Source organism: Anser brachyrhynchus, assembly GCF_964034855.1.
Source record: "Anser brachyrhynchus genome assembly, chromosome: 1".
Taxonomy (NCBI): Eukaryota; Metazoa; Chordata; class Aves; order Anseriformes; family Anatidae; genus Anser; species Anser brachyrhynchus.
The window spans coordinates 208773290-208797819 of record NC_137694.1 but is presented as its reverse complement, the minus strand read 5'-3'; the positions used below and the strand labels follow the sequence as shown (position 1 = coordinate 208797819).

The 24530-nt window shown below is 45.5% G+C and overlaps 1 protein-coding gene across 7 annotated transcripts in view; it reads right to left on the bottom strand.

The window, feature by feature from the left end:
- Positions 1–424: 424 nt before the first annotated feature.
- TENM4 (teneurin transmembrane protein 4) overlaps positions 425–24530 on the bottom strand; it is a 1681110-nt gene continuing 1657004 nt past the window's right edge. For all 7 annotated transcript variants that reach the window (XM_080576311.1, XM_080576312.1, XM_080576313.1 and 4 more), the window contains 4 exons: positions 21839–22135; positions 19023–20637; positions 14336–14478; positions 425–5954 (listed from right to left, as the gene is read on the bottom strand). In XM_080576311.1, coding sequence (XP_080432437.1) covers positions 5196–5954; positions 14336–14478; positions 19023–20637; positions 21839–22135 — 2814 coding nt within the window. In that variant the 3' untranslated portion in view covers positions 425–5195. The remainder of the gene's footprint in view (positions 5955–14335; positions 14479–19022; positions 20638–21838; positions 22136–24530) is intronic.

Here is a 24530-nt window from a genome sequence, read left to right as displayed (position 1 = left end):
GTGTAACCGGGGGATTCACATATCTACATATTTAGTAATTGTAATAAAAAGAGGGATTGTAAGAAAAAAGAGATGCTCGAAAGCATCCAGCACACGATGGGGATGCTGCAGGACGAAGGACACCAGGTTCAGCCCAGCAAACCCCGGCCCCGGCAGCGGTGACACACAGCCCTTTGCCGCTGGCACGGGTAGGTAGAGCAAATAGGATTTAACAAGCAAAACAATCTTTTTAGCTCCGTTATTAACATCACGGGCACTTATTTCTCCTCCCCGTTCGAAAAGCGGCTGAGTGAGTAACCGAGATCCGTGGCCCTGGTTTCAATTACGCAGAGATTGAATCGAAACAGACTGCTGCGCTGTAAATATGAGGGGGGCCCTCTCTGTAAATCATAAAATTGAATTCTAAAATTTCATGTTAAGAGCCTTGTCTTTGCATAATGGATTGCGCTGCCATCTATCATGGTGACACTTACAAGTCACAGCTGAAAAAGTACTTTATTAGATTTTTTTTTTTATTATTTTTTTAAACAATTTTGATTTATTCTGGTTACACTCCCTGTATAATAGACTGAGCAGAATCTCACCCGGTTCCCTACGCTCAATAAAGCAACTACAGATATATTACAGAAATCCCTCACTGCTTCTAACTCGCAGCCAGATGGGGGTCTCGGAGCCGGCTCCCAATCATCCGTGGCTTTTAGACCCGAACCAAGCACCGGGCTCTTAACAACCTTTGTCTCGGCAGCTCTTGCCCGGTATCGTTCAGATTCGTCGTGGCTCTGATCAATAGCCGTGCTGACACAGATATGATGAGCTGCGTGGTTCCCTCCGGTCACTGCCGCTCAATGATTTTTTCCAAGCTCCAATCTTCAGCAGAAAGGGATAAAAAATGTAACAAAGAGCTCGGAGGAAACAAACACTGGGGCGTTTCTCGTGATGCCAAATTAGTTTTGGTCCCCTCCGCTCGGGCTGAGCACGCAGGACGATCCTGAGATGTGTAGCCCCCATGGCACCAGCTTGTGTTCGGGTGTCTTCAGATGAAGACCATCACTGGTGTGTCTTCAAATGAAGCAAGTTTTGGTCCCAGCAGCAGCTGCGGAGGGCTGGAGCTGTCTCCTCACCCACTGCTCGCACTGAGATCCAGCGGGCAGGGATGCTGGAGTTTCTCCTCCAAGCTGTGAGTCTTGGGCCTAACCCTTCACACAACTCTTCCAGCTGGAGACAAGCCCGGGAGTTCAAGGCAATTTAATCTGATCCTTTGCATTTTGAAGGGATGCCGCTTTGGGGAATCCAGAAGACCTCGAAGTTGAGCCATGAATGTGCCCGAGGCCACGGTGGCACTCTCCGTAGCGATGGTCACGCACTTGATTGGCTTCCAGAAGCACATCCAGAGATGGGATAAATGGGGTTAGCGCGGTGGGACTGGTGCCCAGGACCTCCCAGCCTTCCAGAAGTGAGGATCTGCTGTCCCGCTGCCCACAGGCAAAGCAAGAAGGGTCGGGAAGCCACGATGTGGTCCTGCAGGGAGGCAATCAGGGTTGCACAAGGGCTGGGAAAGGGCTACGGGGCTGGGAGTTGAGTGGGAATGTTTGGGGACAGCTGAGAGCAGCCCCTTGCTTGGCAGGGCACGGCTCAGAGCTCTTTGCGCCTTCAGCCTCCTCCCTTAAATTCCATGGGAAAGCACCCAGGGTCCCATAGAAAAAGGACTTTCCATTAACGGACAGGGAAATGCAGGGGTTCAAGGCTGAAAATGTTTGCTTCCAGTTTCACCACCCAAGTCAAGTGGAAGGGGTGAAGCTTTCACAGAGGCTGAAGTTTCAGGAACAGAATCACAGAATCACGGAAGGGTTGAGGTTGGCAGGGACCTCTGGAGGTCATCTGGTCCAACCTCCCTGCTCAAACAGGGCCACCCAGAGCAGGGTGCACAGGACCATGTCTGGAAAACGTAGCAGACATCTTCAGACAGGTCTGTATCCATCGCTGGATGGCCGTCCCTTTTTTTGGTTAAAGGCTTTGATAAGGAAAAGAGCATCACAGATATATATGTATATACTCTTACATATATATTTTTTTCCTTTTATTTTTGACATACTGTCCACAGTTTCTGCACAGGGCGCAGGTCCAGGAGAAGACCTTCATGTTGCTGGCGGGCAATCGCACCCTGCCGGTGCTCGAGGATGCAGAGAGGTGCAACCCGTGGTGCTTTCACCGTGGTGCGGAGCAGGATGGCTCCCGGCTCTAGGGACCGTGAGACTCTTGAAAAATGGGAGAACTCCTCCAAGTCATCAGCTCGTGTAATAACCTGAAGGGTCTGTAAGGCTGTAGAGGTGCCATCTCAGGCTGGCAGGGTTCCAGCAGGAATGTTTCACGCTTGAATCTCTTTCTGTGGCTGCGTGGTTTGCTCTTGCTCTGCTCCTCCTTGCGGTGCGACACTCGGATGGGGATGGGGGATGGAAGTGCTGCTTCTTGCCGGAGCCACCTGGACGGGAGCAGCGGGATGGGATGCATGCCGAGCTCTCTCTATGCCACAGGTCTTCAACACGTGTTTACGCCTTTCCTCCCAGCTTCCCGTATTTTATTTTTATTTTTTTGGTCCACCTGTGCTGTTTCAGCCAAGTCGAGGAGCTGGAAGGGGGGGATCTGTTCTTGGTGTACCCCAGGGAGGGGGAAGAGGGGAGCTGGGTAGCCCTGGAAAGGTGACACTGCCTCCTCCGAGTAGGTGGCAGCTGCTGGCTTGGCTAACGCTGCCCCAGTCCCCACCAGCACATCCTCAGGACAACCGAGGCTTGCCAAGAGTTTGATACCAGCGACACAGGCGGTGATGCCACGGCCTTTTCACCATCCCTGGCAGGCTCCCTTGCCAAGGACTCGAGCTGGCCCAGGCGCTGCAGCTCCTCCCAGCTGGCTCTGCAGGAGCCCGATGCCCTTTCCAGCCCAGCTGCCTGCGATTCACGCCTGCCAAAGCACTAAAGGTTGCGTGCTGCAAGGGGTGGTGGGGAGCACAGTGCTGGTTACAGCAGCAGCAACGTCACCCTTGCCGCAAGCAGGAGGGACCACCAGGAATTCAGGGCTGTACCGGTGGGTGGCCCCAAGGTGGGTCAGCCCTGGGGCTCTGCAGCCGCTGAAATTATGGCCCTGCAGCCCGAAGGATTGGGAACTGGAGGAGGAGCAGTCTGCTGGGGGAATTTCCATCCCATACCTTCCTCCAGGCAAGCGCCCGGGAACAGAGAGGCAAGGCAGGCGGAGCTGGCAGCTGGCATCTATGGGGAAACAGCGATAGCACCGGGGCTGCCAAAATTTTGCTGCTCAAGGAACGTGTGCCCAACATGCCTTATCCTGGGGGCTGGAGCCCGCAGAGGAATATTGGGATGTGTTGGAGGATGCCAGTGGTGGTGGGCTGGCTTGGGGGACATGGGTGCGTTGTAGGGCGCCGAGTGAAGAAACAGCCTTGGCATGGACTTGCACGTCTCGGGTTATCTCTCTGCAGAACCAGGCAGCATAAAGTGAAGTGGATGGGGGGAAAAAAATAAATCAGGACTGACATGTTCTCAGAGAGACACGATGAGAGCTCTTAGAGTCAGGATACGTGCATGTGTCAGTGTGATAGAGATGTCTGTTTGGGACCAGGGCTGGCCACCCCCAGCTGGAGCCCCAGCGGGGTGATGCCTCTACCTGCAGGAACGGCCCCTTGCTACCACGGGGCTGCTTCAGGCAGGGAAGAGGTTGCTCATCTCATCTCCTTGTTCCCTTGAATTTCAAGGACTCTTCCAGAGCACAGAGGTTATGTGAATACAAATTACATTAGCATGCCATGTAACTCTGTCAGCAGTTTCTTATTAAAGCACTTGGTCCCCTCTGTAGTGGGCATTTCTAGCCAAGCTTCCCTTTCTTCACTGCTAACAGTCAACTGGACTCTCCGTTAAATTCAAGCTCGTGTAAGAAACAGTGTGAGGGTTGATTCCAATATTCTCCTTCTTGTCCCACCACGCACAAGCTGTTGCTACTTATTAAACATTTTAAAATCCCTGCTGCCAAAGTCCCCTAGAGACATTTATCTGCCATAGTCATAAATGACTTGCCAGCATGCTACTCAAAACTGCGTTTCCCAGCCAATAAATACAAGCTCCAGAATCAGGAAAAGCAGGGTTTGGCTTGCTCTAATTTTCAGTGGTATGTCACTGGGATACTATAACTACTTTTAAATTCAAATCAGCTTCCTAAAAATTAACTGGTTTTATCAGATACAGCACAGTGGACTGTTAAACACGTAGCCTCGTGTACTGAAACACTATACATTTAATGAAGTTATGCCATTAGCAAATGTACAACATGGGTGCATTAAATCCACCTATAGAACAGCTCTACGTATGAGAGAATTTATTTTAGCTTTTCTCAATAGAGCAGGAGTCCCTTTCTTGGCTTTTGCTAGGTTTTAACTAAAACCAGGATTTGCGCGCACACACAAAAACAAACAAAAAGTATCTACTCTCATAATGAAAAAAGACTGATTTTTTTTCTTTTTTTATTCCAGTTCAGGAAGGAAGAGAATCATCTTGCAAGTTAATATCATCAGCTCCTTTGCCTCTATAATCTACTTCTGCTCAGCAGGAGCCCCCAAAAAACACTTTAAGTCCCAAGTGAAACGTGAAAACTACTTGTAAGGTCTCTTTTGAGGCACATGATTCGGACGGTCGGTCGCTTTCGGCGTTAAGGAATCAGTGTCGTCTTCCTTTTCCTTTCTTCCCAGGAAGAGCTCTCCGGCACGCCGTGGGCTCCCCATTTTTTGGGTGGAAGGCTATCTGTCCCTGCCCCAAACCAGAAAGGGTTAGGATGACACAAGTTAGCACAGACACCCATTTCGCACTTCACACCTACGGACGTACGTTGACGACTCCCCACTTCAAATTCCTCACAAAGGGGAAAAAAAAAAGGACAAGAGACAGTAAATGTCACTGTGATCACACTACGGCAAAATATACCTTCTGTTCATTGCAAAAAACGTGTGAAGGCCAAATTAAAGGGGAAAAAAAGTATGTTGCATGAGTTACAGTGCAACCGTATTATTCCTTCTCTTTCTATTTTCCTCCCCCCCACCTTGTTCAGTTTAGAAAAAGGATTGAGTACAACACAGTCAGGTAAGTGGCCACAAAAGAGTAGCTGTCTTTGGCAAGAAGTCACCGTATGGACCCTCTCTGTCACCTTCTGCCCATCTCGCTCTGTCTCATGAAGTGGATGTTGTTGGCGCTGTCTGAGAGTTCTGGGTACTGCTCCACTGAGATCACAAAATAGCCGTCGTAGCCCTGTACCCGGCCTGTGTTTAGCACTTGTTGCTTCTCCCCTTCTGTCCACGAGCGAATACCCTCCTCCCCATCCCGCAGTCTCTGCTGTTCTCGGGCCCAAGCTTGGGCGACGGCGCGCTGGCGGGCCAGCTCCAGGACGCGGGCCTTCTCCTCGTCCAAGGTGGTCCCGTAGCGAGTGTTCAGGCACAGCGCGCCATACTGGAGCTGGATGTCCGTGTAACGTCTAGTCCTTCCACTCAGCACTGTGTTGATCTGGGACACCGTGACGTTCACGCCGTTCTCCAGGGTCCTCCGCCCGCCGCTGAGGCCCAAGATGGACAGGTCGCCCTCCGACGGCCCTTGCTTGATGAAATAGTGCGTGTCCACCCCGTCGATGGTGAAGTGCAAGTTCTCCAGGTAATGGGCGTTGTTCAGGATGGCTGCGATCCTCCGCCCATCCTCGTTGGCCACACTGATAATGTCGGTGGCCACGCGCCCGTCTTTCATGGCGAACTTGACGCCTTTGCCGAAGATGGAGCCTCCGGAGGCAAAGTTCTTGTTCTTCTTGACGTGCCGGCACCCAGCGATGCTGGAGCTGTAGATCCGTTCGAAGCGCTCAAGGGTGACAAAGGCCTTCAGCTGCTTCTGCACTTCACATTGGACCCCCAAAATTGACTGAGGATGGAGAGAAAGAAGAAAAAGATGTGTTAGAAAGAGAAGCCTCATGACCCAAAGGCATTATTTTGCATGCTGGAGACCAGCATCAATCTAATGAGGAGCTTCATGGTTTTTTTTGTTTGTTTGTTTTTTTCCTCATCAACTTTCTTCAGATTTTTAATTCTTTTTAGTGGGAGAGACACATGCCAGGTTATTCCCCCTCATACTCATCATTTCAATAAATAGAACTGTATTTACACTTACAGATAGAAAGAGGTAGAGGGAGAAAAGGAGTTTTTGCTTTAGTCGTGTGGGGGTCTCGTTTGGGCTCTCCCACCTGTCCAAGCTATTATTTTGTGCTTCAGTATTTTTTCTCTGCAAATAAGAAATCATTCATAGAGACTCTGGTGGCTGTTATGCTTTATAAAATGCTTTGAGGTTTCTGTGACAAAGTATGAAAGTATTTGTAACAGTTCCCTCTATTTTAACTTCACCTTGTAACTCTTTGGGCCACCTTCAAAAGGCCTGCATCGCAGGTACGACCCTCGGAGTAGTTACACCCCCTCTAAATCCCATTTCAGCCTGGTCAAAGCAGGCTGTTCAAGACTCAATGAGGGCCCTAAATCCAAATCCTATTCCCTGCAGACCCTCTACAACGTGCCAGGCTCCCTGAGCTAGGGCCAGCCATACCTGATGTTCGAGTTTTAGCTTATATTGAAGAAAAACTGCAGAGAGACAACAGCCTGGATCATTTGTAGTCAGGTACAATACAAAGTCACTTTTGCTGTTAGCGTATAATGGAGCAAGCACACAGCGAGTCAGCAGCTCATCATTACTGCAAAATGTCTTTGGAAATGCTCTCATCAATTCATGGCAGCGCAATCTTCTTACAAACCCTTGCTCACGAACAATTATTTGCTCAAATTTCACAAAAGCAAGAGGATGCTATGACAAAACTCTCCTGGCACTGCCAACGGCTGAGTTCAATAAAGTAATGACATCCAGGATTAAAAATAGGCTACAAAGAAAAGTTTGCAGCACTCCAATTATTTTGAGGAAATTTAACATCCATGAAGGAGATTGCCTTAAACAGTCCACAAGCTAAAGGCTCACATCCTTCCCTGGCTGTAAGAAGACATTTCAGACAATGCAGACATTTCAGCATTGACCTTTTTACTACGACTTACGGTGAGGGAAGGGAAATGAACCCTCGCTTCCCTGGTAGCCATTTCCAAGGAAGGGTTTCAAACCATTAGAGAAACAAAATAAAGGATTCTGCACTGTGACTTGCTCAGTGGTTATGAGCAGTTTTGCTCTATAAAGGAGAAAACTATAAAAGAATGGAGGTACACAAGTTTAAGGGCAAGTTTTGGGTTTAATCAACATCGAAATACCTAAGACCCAAGACTTACTTTTATTCAAAGTGCCAAGAAAGCTGCAGAAGCCCCCTTCCCTCCCCCTTTTGGTTGCTAGCATAGTAGCTGGAGCAGCCATAGGAGCTCTTTCTGGTTCTCCCCGTGCTGCCTGTGGGGGATCTCACATACAGCCTAGAGAGCGATCTAATTAACAGTCTGATAGCTCCCCCACCAGCTGAACAAGGGCTTTAATTATGGAAAAGATGGACGTAACTAATGAAGATGTCACCGATGATGGACAGGGAGCAATTAGGTTTCTAGACTCCATGAAACTCTTACAGTTCTGCATAAGTGCGTATCACACACCCTTCGTTAGGTATTTCATCTTAAGAGGTGTTTAAATGGGGATGCATTCCTCTCAGGTGCATCTCCTATAGTTTGACTCCAGGTGGTCCTTCCCCACTACCTGAGCATGCCACATTGCTCTTCCATCTTGCTCAGTAACTTTTATAAGCAACAGGAAAAGTTCTTTCTCATTACTCACACTGAATCACCATTTAGCGCAAGATCCTTCACTCAGGAATGTAAATCAGGTCTTCTGCACCACATTTCTGTGTCCTGTGGTCATTTATCTGTCACCATCTCTATATATACATCGCTATATTTACCAGAAGTTAAGTGGTCAGGGATCCCTAGAATTAATTAATCGCAGCAGCTACTCAATATCACCTTGGATAAGTTGGACAGCACCAGGCATGGTTTGGGCCAGAAGGACGTAGTCCATAATACTGTGTTTATGCTGCTAAATGAGAGAAGCCTGGGCAGTGAGGTCTTGCACTGGACCTCTTATCATCCACACTGGTTAATTTTAATTAATTAAAATTACATAAATTTATTTTCAGCTCCTGGTTTGGCTTCAGACCCCTCCAACTGCTCTCTCCGAATGGCCTCAAGTAGCACCAGGAGAGGTTCAGGTTGGAAATGAGGAGACATTTCTTCTCAGCAAGAGCGGTCAGGCGTTGGGACGGGTTGCCCAGGGAGGTGGTGGAGTCCCCGTCCCTGGGGGTGTTCAAGGAAAGGTTGGACGTGGTGCTTAGGGACAGGGTTTGGTGGGTGACATTGGTGGTAGTGGGATGGTTGGACCAGGTGGTCTTGGAGGTCTTTTCCAACCCTAATGATTCTGTGATTCTATTCTATGATTCTATGTTGTTACTCTAAAATGTTGGTCGGGAGTCTACTGCTGACAACAGCTGTAAGTGACGTTTAATGGATGATGTCCTTGAGTTTGCCATTAATTCAGGAAGGACTGTAACCTGTTTGGCACATGCTGTGATAGGTACAACAGGCAACAGCTCTGACATGATGTACCTTCATCAAGCTCCACAAGCTCTGTCAAGGTGGGACCCTCTGGCCTGAGGTCAAGTTTTTTGATTTTCAGCTTTATGGTCAAATTCCCAATAAATTTGAATTTAGATCAGCAATTGTCCACTACAAAAGGTAAACCAAAAATTTAAAGTCTTTTTTTACAATTTATTACCCAATAATAGAATACATGACCTTTCCTTTATCTAATAACATGCTGCCTTCACGACATTATATGAAGTCATACAATTTCCACAGCTCCACTGTCATCTGGATTTCATTTAGAAGGAAAATAAGCAGCACCCACCCCTCTACTGGCACGACTTGGAGGTTTAATGTATTACACATGAGCTAACAGCAATGGCACTGTCACTTTCTGCCTAAGGACACTCAGACAGGACTTTGCTGATGAAGTAACTGGGCAGTACCAGTCAATCTATGGATGTCCCAGCCTTCTGTGCACCTGCTTTTCACACTTCAGTGTTGGCTTCGGGACTGATTCAGTTGCCCATAAACCCATACATTGATGCCTAGTGTGATCTGAGGTGCCCCAGAGTGCCTGCAGCTTCGTCATGGAGCAGTGAGTAACAAAAGCTCTGGGTGATTTGTGCCCTGCTGGACACCAAGTTCACAGGCAGAGGCCTAAATTTAGGTGTCTCCATCTAGAACAAAATCACACCCAAAGGGTCTTTCACTGGGGACTGGTTACAGGCCTTCTAGATAAAGGCCTTTTTTTTATCATAACATCTCCCCATCTTTTGTTTTGTAGTAGGAGAAGACATGCAATGCTGTAATACCGAACATCTCTTAACTATTATAATAACTAAACTCTGTTATCTGCAAATAACTCTGTTATCTTGAAAATGAGCCCGCAATCACTTTGAAATGACTTTTTGAGTGCATTTCTTTGATAAAACAAAATGATATTTGGGAACAGCATTTTTTAAAAAAAGAAAAACAAACCCATCCAACAGTAGGAAAAAAACACACCAAATTCAGGCAAACCAGGGCACAGCTAGCTTTGTATGCTCTGCTGTGAATTTTCGGGGGGGAGGCAAACATTACACAGAGGTCAAAGAGGCAGTGTATCCCTGACTTTGCAATTACCATTTCTGTTTCATCTTAGAACTCATTTTAATGAACTGGCAAGGAAGAGAAACAGAAAATTTCCGTCCAAGGCTGCAGTGGTGTATAGTATTCTCTAAAAAATGCCACCGCTTTTAGCAACTGTAAAGGAAGGTATCTATAAAACCAGCATTAAGGAAGAAAGAAGGGAATTCATAGTTATTTTATTTCAATATTTGTTCTTAGATGTGAGTGACAAATAGGCTGGGTTTGTTTTTCCTCACAGACTCTTTTAATCAGATGTCCTTAGGTGACATTTCACTTTATCTAGTAACAACCCATTGGAGAGAAGAGAACGACCTTCATCATTTCTTTCCTGCTGCACAGAGCTCAAGAGAACGGCACATTACAGAGCTCTCTGAATAGCCTCTTGCATTTTGCCTGCACCTCTCGAGGATTTGAAATACCATCGCCAGATACTATCATCTGTTGTTTTTAAATACCGCCTTCCAGTGTGAGACTGAAAGCTTTAATTTCCCATCAAGGATCCAAGATGTGAAATACGTGAGTACGTTTCCAAGTTTCTCTACATCCCCTGCCGTTACACACAGATAGGTGTTTCTCCGACTACCATATGGGTTACAACGTGGAAAACCACTTCTTCCAAAATGCTTGGCCTGAGCTACGACTTCCCTGCCTTCAAAATCCTCCACTGTTAACTCCCTCCTATGGATGCCCTAACTCTCTCGTGGTGAACCCCTCAGGATGTAGCTCCCAAGGTCTACCCAAGACCTAGGTCACCCGGTGGAGGGTGGTTGGGGGGACACCCCACCTTGCTAACTCTTGGGTTTGGAGGACAGGTCTCTCCTCCATCCCACCTTACTGACTCTCGGGTTTGGAGGAGAGGTCTTTCCTCCATCCCACCTTGATAACTCTTGGGTTTGGAGGACAGGTCTCTCCTCCATCCCGCCTGTGCACGCAGCTCCGGGGGGATAGCTAGGTTGAGCTCATCATGCAGATTTCCATCTGTGGGGAAATAAAAGGATTTGCCTCCTTTTCCTGCTCTTCTGTTTTCAAAATGCTTCAGGAGCTTAGTGTCTTGGAGACTTCAGCTCTTTCCAACATCAGATCAAGTGAAAACTGGCCAAAAGGTTCACAAAACATAGCTGGTGGCTGATGGACAGGCACACGGACAGCGTGATGGCCCACGCTCGGGACGAAGCACTCCCAAAGTGAGGATGCTCTCCCTGCGTGATGAGCATTGGCAAGAGCAATCCCTCAGAAGGGGAGGAATGTCCTTGGGACATTTTCTCATGGGACGGAGAGACACGTAGTTAATGACATGATGTAGCTAACGATAGAAGCACTGATTCCAAAACATCCCTTCCTGCAAATAGAGTTGTTCTGGCTCTGGCAATTACCTGACAGTTCAGTAAGACAAAGGGGAAAGGGGGGAAAAAGGGAAAAATAAAAAAAAAAAGGAGAAATTGGATTCAGGTGCAGCAGCTCCACAATATGCCAGAGGTCACCCGGAGTCCCCTGGTGGCCAATAACACTGAACTTGTTCAACAAATAATTTAGTGACAGCCTCGTGGACGCAGGGGAGGGGGGGAAGAAGTGCCACACAACAGAGTATTGGATTTTAAATGTCACTCCGGAGCTGCAGGGGGTTAGTGCAAAGTTTATGACATGCTGGCTGTTTCTGAGCTGGTGGATGCCCACAGCCAGAATTATCTCTCCCATCTTCCAGCCCTGCAAGGCAAGTACCGACAATGTTTTGGAAGGAGATGCCAGGCCCCTCTGGTTATGCACTCCGAAAAGATATGATGCAGCCATTTCCGAGGAGTTAGTTGCTTTGCTGTTGTGCTCCTGTTATTCATTCCTCTCCGATAAAAGAACTGACTCAATCTGCTGCGCCACGGCTTTGATCAGTGGAGCTAGTGGAGTAACTCAAATTTCCTTTGGTCTATTACAAGGGGCTATGTGACCCAGAGAAACCAGGGATCGGAAGAGGCAGAGATGAGAAAGCTGTGGTACATCATGCAGTGAATATCCCCGGATTTCAAACAGAATGGGCATTGTCTGGTGCCTTGTCCAGGCTACTTTTAAATGATAAAAGATCTGCAGTTTCTTCCAAATGCTCTGGAAGGGCACTCCACAGTTTGATCAATCTCATTAAACAAAAATATTTCCCAAACTTCCATTTAACTTTGCTTAATTTTCTCATTTGTTTTGGGAGGTTTTCAAAACTTTGTGTTTTATTCCACATGCTTCATCAACAGATACGGGTAGAACCGGTACGACAGAGGGCTGAATCCTGTCTGCGAGTGTGTGTGTGTGGCTGGAAGGGCTGGGAAAAAAGAGAACTGCGTGTGAAAAATCAGTGTTCAGTGCATGGACAGGTTTAGGAGAAAATGGATTGTATGTTCACGTATAAAATGCGAATGAATTTAGTTTATGCAAATACATGTCTACATTATTCTGGGTGTGACAGAAAGGAAGGGAACCCTGCTCTACAGCATTTGAGAGCTACTTGCTATCACAGCATGATCCTGCAACTGTAGACTAAAATAAAAATGCTCCTGTTTTGTTGCTGTCATAACACAGGGGAAGAAAATGAAACAACCTGCAATGGTTAAATTCCACTTTCAACATTGTGATTGTAAAGTGACTCATCTGGAAGCACGATAGCTGCATAAAGCCCTTATTTACCAAGCAGGTCCCTGCACAGACCTCACTGCAGCTTCTCGGTTTACAAACCTGAAGGGGACAAGGAGACTTCGCTCATTCAGGCAGATTCACCTAAAATGGGTGGCTGGAAGGGAGGGCTCCTTGGTTTTATTTCCAGCTCCCGTATAAACAAGTGTCAGACTTCATCTCAAGCCGCCAATTAGATTATTTGGCTATTCAATAAGCTTTATAAAAACACTGAAATGATGTAATAATAACATTATTATTATTATTATTATTATTAACACTAATCTCTGTTGCAGTTCTCGGAGTGTTATCATCTACTGTACATAATAATTTAGAGACAATCTTTGTGCGGTCTCTGAATGAGCCTTCCCTGTTTGCCTTCTCCTGTACAGCTTTGCCTGGGGAGACTGTATCACATCAAAGCGGGGGAAGAATCCTGAGGCTATTATTTCTCATTACAGAAATCATCTCTGGTAGCATTTTATTGTTTAATCCGAGGAAGAGAGAAACAAAAGAGAAGTGTCTGAGCTCCAAAACACAACTGAGTTACTGTGGCGTAATGGTTTTCAAGCATCAGCGCAGCCATGGTAGCAAAAGGCATCGTTCTTTCCGTCTGCTTCTATTGTAAAGTGATATGTCTTAATTTAAATCTCTCTTGTTGAAGTCGAAGCTGGTACATTTTAGCTTGTCTTCCCTGCAACTACGAGGCTCAGTACCGAGGCAGGGCTGACACATGACTATGTAATTAATTCACAGTATCTTGTTCATACCTCTGAGTGATACCTTGGGGCTGGGGAAATGTGACACTGTATTTTACCTCCTAGTTTAATAATTTGTGTACAGGACCTCAAGAATCCACTGCAGGACAGTGAGATTTCAGTAAAGGCTTAGATAAAGAGCCTAGGAAGGCAGCTGGGATCATTTCCACTTGCTACCATTATCATTTTATTAGCAGAAGTGTTAAGAGCACATCCTGATCTCCCCAAACAAACTGGTGCCTCACAGCTCCGCAGTATTTGAATACACAGCAATAGCAAGCAGGAATCTATATCCTAAAGAGGATTCAGACTGAAGAGAAAAAACAAACCCAGAATAAAATGAGGCTAGGAGAGGAAAGAGTATCCTGAGAGGGAAATGTCTGTTTTCAAGGTCATACAACTGATAAGCAGTAGGGCTGGGAGTAACCCAGGGCTCTCAGACCCTGACCCAGTGTGCTAACCTTTAACAGTGCTGCCTCCACCTTTCAGCTGAATAATTCCCAACAGGAAGAGACGGAGAAATGATTGGACTGTAAAAGCTTTTTCTTGCCAATTTTATCATTGAATTTTGTGCTAGCATCTGTCAAAATGGCTTGCGATGCAGGCCTGTGTTTAAAAGCAGGACACAGTGGTTTGGGATTAAAACCCCTCAGGTAAAATGAAAGTTAACTACCAGCTAAAACTTCTTTCTGGGGAAACCCATGTAATGCAGAAGAAGTGCTGGGACTTTTCTTTTAAAAAGTATTTTAAACCAGACTGAATAAATTAAAAAATAAAAATAAAAAATCTGTAGAAAATGATTCTGTATCAAGGTTTACTTTCTTTTGCCTCCAAGAATCCTTGGTGCAAAGGCCAGGACCTTTGTCTGCAGTATGTGGTAGTTCTCTCTTGTTTGACAAAAAACCAGTAATGCTCCATCTCACTGAGAGACTACCAGAAAGTATCACAGGAATAAACACAGTGGCAGTAAAGAATTTACGATGTGATTATTCGGTGAGATTTCATTACTGTAATGGGGAGAGACAAGCTGCCTTGGGTCGACTCGCTCTTAACCTCCCAGCACATCTGGAAGAACAGGCTGATAGAGGTTTTTTTACAAAGATCCCAACTGAATACTTTGCCGATAAGGGTATGAAATACGGTATGTAGTTGCATGAATCACCTTGCTATTGTCCCATTCCTGGGTTTTCATCTGCGTGTGGATAAGCTCATAGGATGGCTCCATGGCGTCCATGTCAGGCTTGGGGTATCCGGGGATGACGTTGTGTAGCTGGAACCCAAAGGTGAGCAGCCAACTGTTGACATCTGGAAAGGAAGAGAAGCATAAATCAGATTATCTGATCTCTCAGGCAGGGTTGCCTAGGTGAATGGCACAGATGAGGACCCTACAGTGCCTGGCACTTTAGCAGTCTGGCCACAACGATTGCTCCCTACTCTATGTGAAGAGAACAAATCTTAATGGCCCTTGAAAAACCGTGTGCCAAGGCTGGGCAAGTCAATGACTTTCCACCTCCAAGCACAGTCCAATTCTGCATTTTCCCAGCTCTGAAACTTTGGCAGTGACCAAATGGCTCAAATTAAAGCCAACTCCATGGCTGTTCTACATCAGCAGCCACGAGACACTGCTCTAAAGCGACAGACGAAAAGCACAGGAGCAAAGATATGCTAAGAGAGATTGAGATGCTGCAGCTTAACTGGAAGCGTTTTCCAGCCCTGCAGTCAGCTCTGAATATCTCAGCCACAATACTGCTCTTCCTGAGGCCTCTCAAAGCTTTGCAGTGAGCCAGAATACCAGGACATCCAGGATGAACAGCACAGTTCTGGTGCAGATGCTCAAGGAAGAGGCTCTGGATGCATCCTTTGCTTTTTCCATGGCATTTCCACCTCATTTCCTTGTCATATTTAAGAACATGTAGTTTGAGTATTACACCAGTGTAAAGTCATGGCATCTTGTACAGTGACACGTGAAATCAGCTACCACACCACTACCTGACCAGGTTATTTGAAAGGGCTTAATAAAAGGGGCCACAAACTGTTCTCAGGTTGTGACACCACATCCACGCTGCTGGATTCTTTTCCATCCCATAACACAACAGCCAGCCAGCCAGGCTACCTACAGGGATACAATGCCACTTTGCTCAGGCACTTTTCATAAACCCCTGAGAAGAAATCCTTGGATGGTGAGAAAACTGCTGGCTACAAGCCATAAACCACTATCTTATGTAAAAGAGGGATCATTGGCACTAAAGGGGACACGATGGAAAACCAAGGCATTTGGGATGTTGAGGATTAAACCGGGGGAATGTTCCTGTATTCCTTTGACATAAGACTACAAAATCTTCCCTAATTTGCAAATTGCAGAGCTATTAGGAATAGTAGCTAGGTGTTCTCCTGCTGGAGGAAATAACGATGTGGCTGGCTAACTCCTAGATCTGCTTGGGATCAGCATCGCTTCCCCCCTTTAACTTCAGAACATTTGATGATCTCACCTTGTTTGCCTTCGCTGGACTCTAGAGAAGGACACACCTGCTCCAGTCCCCAAGCAATATGGTGTGCATTTGGCACACAAACAGCAATTGCAAGAAAAAGGAAGATATGAAGGTAAAGTTTAACTAATATCAGCTCCCAGGGGTCTTACGTGTTTTGTGCGTAACTGGGATGGTGTTGGTGATTGCTCTGTTTGAAGCTGGATGTGCAAAGGGCTCGTTTTTCATTTTGCTAAGCTGAATAAACCCTGCTGAAACAGTCCGAAAACAGGATCAATTTAAAGAATCAAATGTGCATCTTTGAATATTTTTTTATTTGTCCCCTATGGGCCTGAATGAACATTCTGAAGAGCTGGTCAGAAGAGAAATTACAGATGCAAATGGCAAGAAAGGCACTTCCAGATGACTGGAGCACCGGGAGCCAAACAAACACACTATCTGATGCTTGTTTTCTTGCAGGCCAAAATGCTGAGATTGGGCAGATGTCCAAAAAGCCCTTGCAACAATCCATGTGGAAGGAGGAGGGTTTCTGTAATAAAAACACTTCTGTTCACTCAATGTACAGATTGTTTCTGGAGTGTCTTTGAAACAGAGAGGTTGGGGGGGGAGGGAAGGAAATTAATCGTTTCTCATTCTCGTTTGATTATCTCTTTGCTTAGCGCTAAGCCAGCCTGCTTCCAAACCCCTCTCATGTGAAACGAGGACCTTTGATGTCCATATTGTGGACCAGGTGGTCAGGAGTACAAAGTAAAACTGTGAAGGTCGGCATTGGTGCAGGAATCATTTTCCGAGCACTTCACAAATGTTAAAAAGGATAGAGAGCAGGGATTCTGAACAGCAGAAAAATATGTAACATGTCTGGAGAGATTCAAGACAGGTTTTTCTTTTTGGTATTTCTCAGAAAACTGACTTTCAAAACATTTGCAAACAGGAGTTTGTTCTTTTTGGGAAGAGGTGTTGGAATACCCAGCACAACAACAACAGAAAACCCACACCCCAAAACCCACCATAGGAGGAAGGTGTGGAGCTGAGAAAACAGAGGGGAAAATATTAATTTGCCAAGAGGCAGTGACAACTTTTTTGACAGAAAAGTACATTCCACATCACAGAGGTTTTTTTCAGCTACAGTAACCCTGCCAACACATTTCACAGTAAATTCATTTGAGGGCAAAGAAAAAGAGTGCTTAAAGCAGACACATGTAATGGAAATGTCAGTTCAATCCATCAGGATTGCTGAAGCTGGCAGCAGAGCTCTGTGCCATGAAGTGTACAATCGCTAAAACACTCATGTTTAACAATGGGCCTCTCAAAACATAAATACCTGCTCCTCCTGATCTCCCCTCCGCGTGCCTCCAATTTGTACCCACGAGCTCAGAAACCTGATATTTGGAGACCAAAATGTTGCTCACCTGTGTCCCGGGCGCTGAGCTCCCCTAAGGACAGTGGGTGCTGGGGTGGGGAGGGAGGGACAGAGTGGTTCCCTGTGCCAAAATCTGGGCAGATGTGGTTGTGATGACAAGGACACTCTCATCACCCACCCTGTCTATGAAAAGCCTGAAAGCTTCAGCAGAAAGGAATGGCAGAGCAACAGCCAAGTATCATGACACTTATCCCATATCGTGATTTGTTTCTTCCACGCACAGGGTGGAAGTGAGAAAGCAGAAACTTAAAACACGAACTTGGGTTCTGCATTCTTTTAAGACTAAAAATTGAATTTTTAAGATGATGGAAAAAGTTATTTGGTGCATATAAAATATAAAAGTATCAGATTTGGGCGTCTTGATGTTATCATCAAAGCTGGGTGGGAAAGTGTTTGCTTGATCCAAGACAGCATTTGAAATTCTGTCCTGTCTGAACTTGAGCAGAAAAATAAAAATCTGTTAATATGCCACGAAGTGACTGTTCAAACACTAAATCACTTCGAGACAACAATTTCATATTAAGATCTTTCGTTTTAATTTTGACTTATTAGTTTTTCTTTTCCAGTCTTCTATAACTAGTTTATAATTAATTTGAAAGGGTTGAAACTGAAAAAGGATTTTTTTCTTTCAGATTATTTTGGAATTTGTCATTTAGATGATTTTGAGAGCTGTTTGCAACATTTCTGCTGAGAAATCTCTCAAGCTCAATGCTCTCTCTCCCACAAACAAATTCCATTTTGACAAATGAGCATTTTCTGATAGGAAAAGTTATCTCAAAATATTCCCTGCCAGCTTTAATTATCAGAGTCAGGCCAACACACAGAGTCTTAGCCTGCATCTTTTGGCATAGTTTACTTTCCTCATGGCATCATCTTCCCAGCTCTGGACAAAACAGCTTTTCATCTGAAAAAATACAATCTAATCCTTATGATTATTGCAGGAGAATCTGAAAGCATGAACCCTAATGGCTGGAAAAACAACCTGAATGAAACAATACAGGATTTTTATTTCATAACTTTTTTTTTTTTTTTCTATTAAGCCACTCTTGTAATTTAGGGGAATGCAAATACTGTTGTTGCATATGGGAAAGTTGTGATAGATGCAGCAGATTTAAAAATTATTTGTATCTCTTTAAGAAGTATGCACATTTGATTTGTGACTGTCACCTGGTTTTGCAATGATAATTATATGAAAAAAAGTCCCAACAGAACAGTACTCTAAAATGTTACTACCAGTGTTGCACAAAGTATGAGTATAGGATGGACTCCAGAATGATTTTCTGTATAAAAAACATACACAGAGATCATGTAAATGTCATTTTATGAAGTCTTTGGGGAAGCAGTTCAGAGGTTATGTCAAGATGTGGGGGACGTATGCCTTAAAACCTGGCCTTTAAGTCTAAAGCACTGGCTTTTTATTGACATTTAATAGAAACTGTTAATTCTGTTGGGCAGATTAACTCTGAACTACATCGTTACTGTTGTGTGCTCTGAAATGGCTGACGATGATAAAAGGTTTAAGTTGCTGCTGCCATTCTGCTAAAACAAATCTGCATGTCATTTGTTTAGTTGCAAATAAATCTCTGGGCAAAACTGTGTAAACAGAACTGCCCCACCACAAAGAGAAAGGATATCAGGACATTAATTGGTAGCTAAACTTGGGTATCCGAAGAAACAAACAACTGGAAGCAACGTAAAGAGTTTAAATACCAAGAAAGTGAAAAGGAAACAAGCTTGGGAATTAGAATCTCAGTCTACACTAATGAATTAAACATGTCCTCGACCACTCTCTGACATAGGGGTCAACTGGCAAAGAAAAGCTTGTGTCCATTGTACTGAACACTGGAAACCCCCGTGGTGACAAGGGTACTGAGAGGATCCCATTCACTGATGGCAAGCTAGACACCAGTTTGTGAATATATTAACCAATTTAAATGCCTTACCTGTCATATAACATTTGATATCCTGAGAGTTGCTAATGGGGTTGTTGTTTTTGAACATATACAGGTTGAAAGGCATTATGTTATTGCTACTCAGGTGCTTCCACATATCATGGTCCGGACTCGTCCATCGACCTGCCAGCACATCGTAGTCTCTCCGTCCCATGTGGATAAGCTTTGTGAGGGGGTCGTACAGTCCTCCGTGGTAGCCGATGATGATCTGGAAGTTGGGATTGGTGTCCATATAGATCTCCCCATATGCTGTGTACAGTATCTGCTTAATCATTAAGCCGGTCCCACTGAAGACAGCCAGAGGAGTGCCGATGTTATCGCAGGCTATGTAGAATTCATCGCCGCTGCTGAGCTCCATTGCAAAGAGGTGGCCTTGGAGGTCATAATAGAGGGAAGTGATCTCTGAGCTTGAGTGGTTGTACAGATGGGTGACCTTGGTTGGGTTGGTCAGGTCTGCGTAGAAGAACTGCAAGTGATGGCCATGGCTGGTTTTGCTAGAAACTCTCCTTCCTAGGCCATCGTAGCGGTATTTCACAGTCCACCCACTAGCTTTGTTGTAGGCTTTGATGAGCAGGCCAGCTGAATTGTATTCAAAAATATCATTGCCTCTTTGCTTCAGGAAGCCATCTTCGTCCATTTTGTACTGCACATCCCCCAGTCTAGTAATTCTATCCCTGAGGTCGTACCTGAGTGGGGTAAGGCGGGCGCTATTCCCCGGACTCAACAAATGGAGGTTTCCATTTAGGTCATAGCTGTAACGCCAGAGTGGTTTGTCATTGATAGACACTGTCTGCAGCTGACCGTCAGCATCATACTCATAGGAGTACCTGGTTGTGTTTGCATAAGGGCCAACCTTCAACTCTTTCTTAACAACTCTCCCCATGTTGTCATACTGTACGGTCATCCAGTACATGAGCGACCGAAATATCTCGTACTGGACCTCCTTCATCCTGCCATAGGCATCGAAATGTTTAGTGTGAGTCATGACAGCGGTGGTGATAATCTGGTTGATGTCGTAGTAAATGACTCCGAATTTACCAAATTGCTCGGTTTTGCCTGACACGTCATCGTACCTGTAGAGATCGATGGGTAAAGGTGTCTCGTTGATGACTGCTTGCATGCTGGTCACCCGAAAACTGTTGTCATAATTATAGTCAAAGCGTGCATTCACCATGCCTTCCTCGGTGAAGCGGAAAATCTGTCGATCAATGAGGGGCCCTATCTGTCTGTACCTGATTGTACATGTGAACCCTTCATTCTGCAAGTTTATCGTCTTCAGCATGCCAGCAGTTTCATCATAGGTGAAACTGATCTTTGTGGTGTCGTAGAGCATCTCCGCCAACTTGGACAACTTTCCATACTTGTAGATGACACGTCTCCCTGTCCCCAGGTACAAAGTGTGGAGCAGCTGCTCATCCTCTGTGAAATCCTGAATTACTGAGGCGTTGCCTTCTGGGGGCCGGTAGATGTTCCTGTAGTAGCCGATGGAACGGATGGTTTCTAAAGTCTGCCGGGCAACGTTGGGCATGGTCACAGACGACAACCGGTCATTCTTATCAAACTCAAAGATGTACTGCCTCTGGCTGTGAAGGAGCAGCACCATGGACTAGGTGGGGAGGAGAAAAGAATACGTTTTAATCCTGGTTTTCAGGCAAAATCATTCTTAACTCTAAAAAAAACCTGCAAAATTTTCCAATCAAAAAAAAATAATAATACGACAAGTGAGATAAGTCTGCACCCACAGGATGAAATAATGGCAGCATGCAGCTGCATGGCCCATCAAGCATCCCCAAGCAGGAGCACGTCAGAGGAAGAAGCAGTTAGCGCAGTGAAGGTCTAAGTTTAGAATGCTCAGTTGTTCGGATCGATACCGTGTAGCTGTCTCTACCCAAATTCTCCTTGTCAATAGCTTCTACAAACTAACTAAATAAAGCTGATAGAAAGACCAAAGCAATTCTTGGAAAAATACCCTCCTGAAGCTGTCCAATGCCCAATTAACTCGGTGTGTCTATGTGTCATCTGTTTCTGCCTTAGAAACTTCTGCCCACGTGTGTATTCGTTGTCGGTGTTTTTTTGCATATAACTGACAATCCACACAGATTGTATAGTGCAAGGTGCAAGTCAATACTTTTTGCATTTTAAAAGCCATTTACTGCAGTTCCCTTAAGCTATTGTAGGGATAGGCTCTATACAAAACTTATAAATAAAAATATCAGCCCCAGGGATGCAAGAAGTGGATCTCTGGGACACTGAGTTAGTGTAACAACGAATGGTAATAGAAATTAAGTCCCATGCCAACCTACACAGTGAAAACTACAGTGCAAAGTGTTTACAACAGTCTGGCTTTTTATTACATGTATTTCCTATGAACCAGGAATGGGCTACTCAAAGAAAGGAGGATGTCATACTGTATGGGTTGTTTTCACATGGAAAATCCTACTGGAAGTCCCTACTGTTCACTCCTTGACTTTACCTGCAGATATTTTATATTACAGCTAGCTCAGCAAAGGAATGTTGTGCTTAAAAATCAAATGCCAGAGCTCTACAGCATTAAAAGACATGCTCTCAGTGAGACTGGGAAAGAATACTGCCCTCAGGGGAACTTTCCATACTATTTTCAGCTGCTTTTGGGTGGTGTGGCACCGAAGTTCCTATATGAATCTTAGTGCAAGCAGAATACACAGAAGAGGAGTATAAGGACCAGTAATCAGCTGCTGTGAAGTAATGCAGCTGTACTGAAGTCGAAGGAGTAAATCCCTCTGACTCCAAATGCACCATGAGCCAGAGGTCAGTAGGAGGACTCCCACCTTCTCCAGGTAAGTGTAGCTCCATGATTTGCCATCAGCAAAGATCCTGGATGTAATTCTGCCAGACTGATCATACTCCATCCTCTCTGACATTGTGCCCCGCTGGATCCCCGCGATGTGTCCTCCTGGGGAATAGGTGACGTTGACCCCGTTCAGTCTGCTGCTGGGCGACCAGAGGCTGGGCCTCCCCGCCTGGTCGTAGAGGATGCGGAGCGTGAACTTGCGGTGGTCGTCGTAGATCTTCTCTGTTCTTGTCACACGATCGAAGTCGAGGGACAGCAGGTTTCTGTTGTGGACCTACAAGAGGGGGACAGAGAATTAGGAAGCTTGAAACTGTTTTAGTGACAAAGCCTAGCCTTGTTTCACCAAACCCTTCTTTAGATCACACCGGAGACTATCCAGATATTCATTGCCTCTAGGTAAGACTGTCAAAACCAAGTGTTGGCCTAACCCTACTTCTTGGCTTCAGTGAGGACAGAGGCAGAAAACCATGGCTACTTCTGAAACATCACCATGGTGAATTAATATTGCCCATATCCCAAACTTAGGACTGCTACAGCACATGTGGTATGGCCCTACAGAAGATGTAATGGAAAATTGTTGCAAGGAATATTTGCAAGATATTCTGCTTATTAAATCTGGGATATAAAAGCCTTTTGCTTTCATGGATATTAAAAACTAATACTTTGAGAAAGAAGATGAATGTTGTGTCAACATAGTTGAAAGTTGAGTTTTTCTCTGAGTTTTTACTGCATGCACTGGAGGTGAAGCCTTCCACCTGGGATGAAATACGGAGGCTTTAACCACTGTAGATGTTACATAGACCAGGGACTTTTCTGTGAGAGCTGGAGTTTTAGCTTCATTGTCCTGGGGTTATTCTGTGTTGCATAATTACACTCCTGTTACCTCTACTGCCTCTGCATTTCCAAAGATCAAAGGTATCTACTTCAAAGGTAGGAGCGGGAATACATTTTCATTCAGGGATTGTAGCACACAGCATTACAAAAAGGGCCTGCTAATACAACTCATGTTTAGCTGCATGTGCAAGGAGATTTATAAAGCCATATCAGCACAGTAGCAAAATACAGTGCAAAGACGAAAACCCCACATTGCCAGGAAAAGCTTGCCACAGAAGACAGCTGCTTCTCCATCCCACCACTTTCGAACCTTTTTCAGCTGGTGAACCCCTCTTTTCTGGGAAGGTGCAGATTCTTCTCAGATGAAATTCAAACTCCAAAGAGCTTTTTCGGTTCCCTCTGCAGCCCTTCAGCTGCAGTCAATAAACCAAGGGTTTGCAGGTTGCTGCAGGGTCTTTGAGAATGCAAGTTAAAAACGCTGCCGTATCCTGCTCTCGGTAACACCAGCACTGAGCACTGCTCTCAGCCCTGGTCCAGCTTTGATCTTGGCCATTTCTTTAGGGTGTTTATTGAATTCCCACTGTATTTTGGGGATGTGGGAGCAACTGAGAGCTAACCAGGTACAGAAAGGACGTGGCAGAGGCAATGGAGAAATGGTGTGCTGGATTCCTGAAGGAGGGGAAGAGGGAAAAGCAGGACCACTGCTGTGCTTTCAGACATCAGTGCTGGAACCTGGGGAACGGGGACATTACAAAGCCAAAAGAAGGAGTCTCAGAAGGAGGTCGGAAGAGGCAAAAACAGGGCTGAGAAAACGTGGAACTGAGCTGAGGGGGTGCGTGGCCAGCCCAGGCAGAAGGAATCGGTGCTGTGATGTAAGTGTAAAAATGATGTAAAAGGAGGCAACCGCAAAACTGATTTCCAGTTCACGAATAACAGTGTAAAAGGCAAGTACGACTTGGGGAGAAAAAAAAACACAACAGTGTGGAAAGGTAGATAATGCTCCAATTAAATGTGTAGCTGAGTTTAAAATAGAATGCAAATGGGCAATGGGAAAAAGAGGAAATCAGCCAAAAGCCCATTGTAACAGGCAAGCTGGGAAATAATTAAAAAGGTATCAAAACTCTAAGTACAGATGCACATATGTAACTAACGGAGCAATTTGATATCTCATAGGTGCTTGCTGCTATAAATAGAGAAACAGAAGTGGCAATTGCTTGCAAAAAGAAAAAAAAAGGAAAGAAAAGCAAAGCAGGAAGGAATAATATCTCTGCCTTCCATCTATTCACAGAGCAGCTTCAGCCCGGCAGCTGCAGCTTTTTCTGCTACTGGTCTCTGCCAAGAGAGCTGGAAAGAGCTCTTCCAGGGCTGGGACAGTGATCTGGGCTGGAAGTGGCCTCCCTGCTCCGTGTGCCATGCACCGTGCTGGAAGGACCAAATAACAGGTCCCCGGGCAGCTCTTAGGCTCACTCCAAACCTCTGTATCCCATTACTGGTGCCCGAACTCATTCCACCACTGTGGCAAGGGAATTCTGCAGGACTAGCTGGAACCAGTCTCCCTTTTCATGATTTTTTTTATGATTTGTTTTCTCCTGCTCTCCTCTCCGCGAAGCGCTGCAGTGCCAACAGCCACCCCGCAAGGTGACGGGCAAAGCCAACCCGACACTGCCAGGTAGCCTCTGAACAGGGGCTAAATCTTTTCATCCTTGTTCAAGGACATGCCTTGAATAGAAAGGAATTTTCTGCAGGAGCACTGACAAGGCTGCAGGCTTCAGTCCAACAAGCGTGTTTTATGGTGAGCAGCTAAATAAGGTGCCATCCTCCATCCCGGAGTCCGC